Genomic DNA, 7,967 nt, shown 5'->3' with positions numbered 1-7,967 from the left:
CTGCCCGCCTCACAGCCCGCACCGCCACGGCATGGCACCGCCGTTCCCCCCCGTGAGCGCCGATCGAGAGCTCTCTCGTTTGACGGCCTTCATCTGTCACAAAATCAGGAGCTTAACGAACTTCAGACCTTCTGCTTTCTCAAATTTGGTGTAAATCGACGAACCAAACATCTGAGGGTGGTCAAAGGCAGGGGCAGGGCAGCAGTCACCCACACAGAAGCAGAGCAATGAGTGTGTGGACACGCTTTGCTTCCATCATTTATTTATTCAGGAATGTGAGTACAATGAAGTGGCCCGGGTTATTTGTCTCAAAAACCCGGCTCAGGAATGCAAGCAATCACACGGAAATGACACCTGGTTAACAGCGCTGTTCAAAAAACCGCACGGGCTGCAGTCGTGTAAACATCCATGGGGAAATGCCAACCTCAACGGGTTTCATTCTGCAGCTCTTCAAGTACCAGAAATAGCATTTGTGTACAGAAATATTAACAGCCCTCAGCAGCGTTCTGTAACTCCCAGCCACCAAACAGCCGTCAGTGACACGGCCAAGGTGCTGTGTGCCCAGTGAGGGCGGACCAGGCCTTCATTTACACGACTAACTTAACATTGCCTTGTTTGTCAAGTTCCACAATAGCAAGCTCTTTCAAGATCCGTATCCTTGTGTCAGTGGCTCTCATGTTCATTTTGTTCATCTGTGAAATGCTCAGTGCCGCTCTGTAAGGCAAGAAAAGTGCTGAGCACAACGGGTCATGGAGCAGCAGGTCTGACAGAAAATGGCAAAAAAGCACTTCTTGTTTAAGGAAATATTTGTGCACGTGCTCTGCCATTCTCAACATTTATTCAAACTGTCATCAGCTTTTCCAGGCTGCATTAAACTGGAACAGTCACTTCCTGGCACAACTTCACGATACAGAATTCCTGCATCTAAAACTTCCTGACTGTTATCTCCTCACCAGAAAGAACACATCCAGTGAAAACGAGCATAAAAGTCATTTATATGCAAATGAACTCAGGGTTTTGTCTGACACTCTGTGCTGCACACCCACCCAGAAGGGTGCAGAGGAGCACGATGAAATGCCAGTTACTATAGAGCAGCAGGTGGTAAGTGAGCTGTTTCTGTTTCATTTGAAAATGCTGAATTTCTACGCAGCATATACAATTCTTATTAATGAGTAGCTTTAAGTCTTACCTGTTCTTATTTACAACAAAGTGGTTAAATAAATCCCTGTACAAATTGTTCAAGTCTGCTAATTTAACGGTGCTTCTGATACTCCTTGGCACAGTCAGAAGTGTTTCTTCAGTCAGGGGTTTGAACTGTGACTCTAAAAAATTGCAAATGAAGATAGTTGGTGCTTCAGAAATCAGGGCAAAGAAGAAGAATACCTGCACTACTTATTAACAAAGCTCCCAAATGAGTCTAAAGGAGGAAGGAGAGGAGGAAGATACTCCCCCCAGACTATCGTTATTGCTACAGACACCGTGAAATATAATGGATTTAAGATCTGATGTGGATTTGAGATCTGATGTGCATTAATAGACGTGGTCTGTCAGACACCATTTGGAAAACAACAACAATAACAAAAATTCCTTTCTGTAAAGGATACATGGATTAAACAAGGGTTATTTCTGTGGTAAAATAGTACACCATCTGCTTCCAGACCACAAACATAAGACAAAAACCCAACAAATCACAGACACACACACACACACACAAAAACCAGCAGGAAGAATCTTCCACCACTCACCTTCAGCTGAGTCAGGGTCTACAGATTCTGAACAGAATGGCTAAAAATGAACAAAAAAATGTCAGGATTTCTCATGAGTTTGGCTGAGAAATTAGGTTTTTTTACAATTTCATTTCTGTGTGAGCTATTACGTCTTATTTGGATAACTGAGGATCTTGCAGCCACTGAAGCCAACAGCAGAACCTTAGGCATTGAACAAATCCTGGTTTCGAATAAAATGTGCTTAAAATGGAAACAGAAGGACTCAAATGCAAGTCAGACAGAGCTCTTCAGCTTTCTCCTTTGCATTCCAGTGCAGATCTTGCAAAAATCACTGCACGTGCAGAAAAGGAAAACAATGGCTTTCCTATTCCCAAACAACCTTCAGAGGCTGACAGTTCCAACAAGCAAAGGGAGCTGCATCAAACCTCAGCTAGAAATGCAGCCAAAAAGTCCCCCCCAAATCTTCACTATTTTGCTGTTATTATGAGACCAAGACCAAATATTTGCAGATAATTATATTAAAATGTTGTGCTATAGATATGGGAGAATATCCAACTTTTTAACAAGTGTTAGTTTAGATCTGTGTTCTGCTGCAGTTAAAATACACTTAAATTATTGCTAGTCCCAAACTGCACTGAATTGAATCCATCACATTCTTCACTGCCATCCAAAGTCTTCTTAAATAATGTATTAAAAGAACATTTCCCAATGAAACAAACAAACAAACAAACAAATTAAAAAAAAAGAGAAACCAAGCAAACAAACAGGAGAAAAGTCTTCTGTCTTAACAGTTTTTCCTCTCTAGGCAACTTAATGGGGAGAAATAACCAACTTAACCACTCAACAACAGAAGAGAAAAAGTTTGTTAGGAACTTCAGCACCATTTCTGAAAAACTCTACTCAAGGTGTGAAGGTGCCAAAGCAGCCCTTCTCGGGACTCAGCTTCTGCAGTACCAGTGCTCTGTGCCTAATTACCTTTTCAACCAGTGATTCCATTTCTTTAGCAGTTTGGCAGCCTAACTGCTGTGCTGCAGCCTGTTCTTCTTCTGACAGAGGCAAGCGCTAGAAAACAAAGACATTTGTCATATGAGCCACTGACAGGACAACTTTAACTCCAAAAGTAAATACTACTGGCTTAACCACTGAGCAATGAATCAGTCTGGCTTCAATCTTATCTACATTTCTACTGCTACACTGTCTCCGAAGCATCCATGCATGCAATAGTTTCCAATTAAACTACCCATGTTACACAGAGGTTACACAAATGCCTGGTCATGTAGAGCACTGAGACCCAAGTTAGTGACATGGAAGCACTACCTGGAGATCAGTGCGTTGCTGCAGAGCCTGAACCATCCTCATGGTGTTCTCTAGAGCAGCACGGATGCCATTCATGGATTCTCTCTGCTCTAAGGAAACTTTTTCCAGCTGCACACATAACGTTTTGTAACGAGATTTCACCACAGAGAGTTCTTCCAAGAGAGCAACTGGGTTTTCCTATGTAGAAAGGAAAGGTCCATTTAAACTGTCCAATAAGAGAAAATACCTGGGCACGTGAGAATTAAAAGCATGAGATTAAGATCAACTCTTTACAATAAAAGGTGCAGCTGAGAGTATCTCTTTTTTTCACAGGCACAAATGGCAGATGCTGTCAATAAACCTGTACAACTCCATGGTTCCATAATGAATACAAGAGAGGCCTTTATTGTGACGACAAATATGACATGGCTTTTCTGGTTTGGAAGAAGGTAGAGATTTTGGAATAGAAGGGTTATATATCCAAGACTACATGTCACAATGCACATGGCAACAAGGGCTTTCTATGAGATTTTCACATGCTGCCATTTGCTGTTTCCCTCCCCAGCACTGTGCTCAGCACTGCTGACCAGCAGGCTCCTCTCTGCTCTCACAAAGAGGCTGCACTTCAGGAACCACCTCTAACATCAGGTGCTACCATTACTGCTAACCTTAGTGCTCTCCTCTCAACATAAAACCAGGGGGAGTTTCACTGTATCAGAGATGCACACTTTCTGCTCATTGCTGCAGCTCATATACCTTGGTGTACATGCAATAAACATCTTACAACTAGATGAACATTCACATAATTTCAGCTTAAGGAAAAATAACTATTTATTACCAATTTCACGTAGAATGCCATAAAGTCTATTCATTTAATTTGAAAACACTACCTCTGCTGCTGGATTATCAGGAAGACTTTTCATTATCTCAAATTCCAGTCTGTGTTGAATATAATCCAGATCAGATTCTGCCTTCTGGAACTGAAACATTCAGGGTTAGCCACAATGTATTACAACCAAAACCCAAAGACCAACCTCAGCCACTTGCATACACTGTCTGTATTTCAGGAAGGCAGAAGACAACTGCCTGCATTGTAAAGGCTGATGTCTTTCCAGCCCCCCCTGCCCCTCCATGCAAACCTCTCAGGACAAAGCTGAGTCCTGCTGCAGGGGGAGCTCTCTCAGGGCACCACAACCATGCAGCTTTTTGAAACTGGTCTTCACAGCTTGCAGATGTTCCATTTGTTCTCCCCAGACACAAACATATTTACAGCAGTTTGTAAAGCTTTTTCTCAGTCAGCTGCTTTGCTTTTCAAACATTAAGAACTCTGCTAGCAAAACTGTAACACTCCATTATTTACACAGCAGAAACTAGGAAAAAAAACGGAGGAGTCGAGTGTAACAGATTTGGCTGTTAATTACATGAGGAGTTAATTCTCTCAGATGATTGTAGTGACTGTCACACATTCCATTATCCCCCAGTAAAACAGACTGACAAACAGATAATACAGCTGATGACAACACATTGCTTTCCTTGGGATAAATAAGCCACCAGAGAATGATGCCACTGCCTGCATGCAGCCTGCTGACAGCATCAGTACTGCAACTGTAATCAGCAACTGTAACACCTCTGGAGACTTCAGGGGAAGGCATTCAGTGAAATCATTGGGGTGTTTTACAGTGACAGAACAGACTGTGATAAAAGTAAGTCAAAACTCTTGTAATTTACTTAGCTCAGTGTTGTTGTCACTAACTGTATCAAGCTTAACTCTGAAGTAATCAATACAACTTTTGTAAGGATCAAAATAAGGCTGTATTTGTGAAAGCTCCTTATTAACTACTAGGAATGCAGACAATGAATATGGATGGATTTCAACATTGTCCATGAAGACCTGTTCTTGAAATATTTCAGTATCGATCACGTGAGAACGCCAAGTGAATGATAAGCCATGAATGCCGTGCTGCTGCTGTCCCTCAGGACAGAAATGGGGACAGGAATGTGCTGTGTATCCATCCTGCAGCCCTGGCTTCACCCTTTGTGCTCAATGAAAACACGAGCGCAGGATAAGCATTCCTGCTTTCTCCTGAAACTATGCTAACTACAGAAGAGACAAAGGTTGCTATCAGCAATTTCAGAACATTTTTATAGGCCCAAGGATGTATTATCATCCAGCTGCCTTTAGTTTATAACCGTTTATTTCTTGTAGTATTTATGTGACCATACACCTCCAAAACCCCAAGTGAAGGTTATGGGCTGTGCCCACCTGTATGATGAGTTCTGCACAGCAGTCACATGGGAAATGCAGTTTCTGAGACATAGATGTGTAACTTACTCACAGGCTGAGAGGAAAGCAATACAAGTGGAGGCACCACGCACGCCATCGCTGCACGCTCTGCTTTCAGATGCTTTGACAATACTATTGCACTGCTAGCTGTGAAGTACAGTAGTGCAATAAAGTCAGAGCATTCGTTAGCAGCAACAATTCTCAACAAGCCAATACACCCAAAATATGTGTTGGAAAGAAGAAAGTTGAACCAGGTGGTGCTTGCTGGGGGTCGTGGACATTGGGTAAGGGAATTCACCAAATCCAATTTGAGAGTTGTTTTTCCAATCACCTCCAGTCTCAGACACAACAGCACTTATGGATGCAGCTCCATAGCAGGGAGCACTGCAGACAGCACTGCTGGCCAATGCCCTTTTAACATTGCACTGCTTTGTGTATGATCACTAGTAGTACAACATAAAAAGGGCGCTGGACAGACACCGCTCAGAGGAACAGGCAGGCTCACCCCTCTACCAATGGTAGCAGAAACCAAGTGAAAGGCTCTGAGTGCAGCACCTGCCCACTTCTCTACTTCTGCTAATTGTACTAAATGGACGTGTGCAGAATTTAAGTTCCTTTCAGTGCAGACTGCTGAAGTACACACTGAAAAGCACTGCGAGTGAGTCAGCTTTACAGTTTCTTGCGTAATAAATCTCACACTGTAGATGTTGTGGTTCATTCAACTCTTCGTGTTACTGTGCTTGAGTGCTGGGCTCCATTAACTGGAGGTGACCATTCACACTGCTTTGTAAGCTCCTACAAGTTACTTCATCCCTGGTTCCAAGAGGCTGAGGCGAAGCTCTGCACAAAATGTGTGTCAGAACCCCTGCGGAAATAAGAAGTGTTATTTCACCACACTTCTGTGGGGAGAGCCAACCTCATGGAAGGAAGAAGCAACAAGCGGAAGGGAAAGCAAGAAGTATCAGTGAACACAGATGCCACTGTATATACATAAACTTATTGACAAAGAGTTATTACGTTTCTATAAGAAGTTTACATACAGGAAATCAGTTTCCAAATGGATTCCCCAAATGATTTTGGATAAAGACCCGGCTATAATCTCAAAACCACTATCATCCACTCTGTGTCCCTTCAGCGATGTTACTGCGTTATGATAAGAATTAAGAGACTATTATACTCGTTTTTCCTTTTCTTTAATTAGGAATTGAAACCAGTGCTATCAGAATTGGGGAACAGCAGGCAGGAATTGGCTGTGCTGCTTCTCTGTGTTTGTCTCTGCACTGAGATGTCCTTCTGCCATTCATGTGGAGCACCTTTCTGCTTTGTAGGTACCTAATGCGCAATTTCGTAATAATTTTATGATAATTTATAATAACTATAAATGTTTGGGATTCCAAGAATTCCTGGAAGTTTGCACACAGAGAAAAGACACAAAGGAGTGCCGTGCTTGACAAGCAATTCCAGTGAGAGCACTTAACTCGTGTAAGGAATGAAATGATCTCATTAAGCATCTACACACATAAAATATGCCCAAAGGGCTTCAGATAGAGGAGAAAAAAAAAAACAAAAAACCCCAAACGAGCTATGCATGTCACAAAACGACATGAAACAGAGCCAAAAAAAAAAAAAAAAAAAAGGTTGGGACGCGAAAGGCGGCACAGAGAACTGCGGCTGAAGGGCTCGGCAGCCCTGAGGGTGTGAGAGGACACAGCACCGCCTTCCTTCGCTCTTTAACTTTCTTCCCGCTGCCGGAGGACGGGCAGCGTTACATAACGGCGCTGCGCCGCCGGGCCGCCTGAGAGCAGCGGAGCGCGGTGAGGGCCGGGACCGCGAGGCCGGGCGAGAAGCGGAGCCGAGGGGGAGGCCGGGGCGCGGCGCCGCCTCAGCGCTGGGCGGGAAACCGCCACCCCGCTCCCCCCTACGGCTGTGCGCGCCGATGGGAGCGGCCGTCCGGCCTCCACCCGCCGGCCCAGGTGTGAGCTGCGCCCCCCCACCGCTGACTGAAAATGGATTCGTCCGAGCGCGCCGCGCTCCACGCCCCCCCAACCCCTCCTCACGGGGCGGCGGGGAAATGGAGCGGCGCGGCCCAATCCCTCCGCGGGGCCTCCAACGGGCGGTGGTGCGGAGCGGATCGGAGCGCGGCTCCCCCCAGGTAGAGGGGAGTGGCGAGGCCCGGCCGCGGCGCTCAGGGCGGAACGGAGCGGTGCGGGGAACCCCGCCCCCCCGGAGTGTGGGGGGGGTGGCGAACAGAACGGACCGGCCGAACCCGCCCGAGCCGGCGGCGGGCGGCGGCCGCCTCCTGAGGGCCGCGCCCCCGGCCTGCCCCTCCCGCGGGCTCCGCTCGGGGCCCGGCTCCGCTTGGCGGACGGCCGCTCTCCACCCTCGCGCCCCCGGCCGCGCCCGCGGCCCCTTCGCTCCCCTGGGCCGCGGCCCCGGAACTCTCCGAGCTGCGGCCGCCGCCCCCCGGCCCCGGCCCCGCCGCCTCCCGCGCTCACCATAGTCTCGAGCCTGGTAACCGCCGTCTCCATGTTGAATAGTTGACATTCCTCAGGCGGCGGCGGGGAGATGCCCACCCCCCGCCCCGCGGGGTGGGAGAGCCGGAGGCTCCGATTGGGCAGCTGTCACTCGGAGTTCCCTTCCCATTGGCTCGCGGCTGACAG

At 46.6% G+C, this 7,967-nt stretch overlaps 1 protein-coding gene across 1 annotated transcript; it reads right to left on the bottom strand.

The window, feature by feature from the left end:
* Positions 1–245: 245 nt before the first annotated feature.
* SKA2 (spindle and kinetochore associated complex subunit 2) lies at positions 246–7,926 on the bottom strand. The gene is made up of 7 exons (XM_052688817.1): positions 7,803–7,926; positions 3,914–4,003; positions 3,045–3,221; positions 2,703–2,789; positions 1,746–1,785; positions 1,190–1,322; positions 246–714 (listed from the first exon to the last, which is right to left on the bottom strand). Exons 1-7 carry the CDS (start codon positions 7,833–7,835, stop codon positions 588–590), a joined length of 687 nt encoding a protein of 228 aa, XP_052544777.1. The 5' UTR covers positions 7,836–7,926; the 3' UTR covers positions 246–587.
* Between the last annotated feature and the right edge of the window lie 41 nt (positions 7,927–7,967).

This window comes from Tympanuchus pallidicinctus, unplaced genomic scaffold, assembly GCF_026119805.1.
Source record: "Tympanuchus pallidicinctus isolate F22 unplaced genomic scaffold, pur_lepc_1.0 scaffold24, whole genome shotgun sequence".
NCBI classification, from domain to species: Eukaryota; Metazoa; Chordata; class Aves; order Galliformes; family Phasianidae; genus Tympanuchus; species Tympanuchus pallidicinctus.
This window is presented reverse-complemented; position numbering and strand designations above follow the sequence as displayed.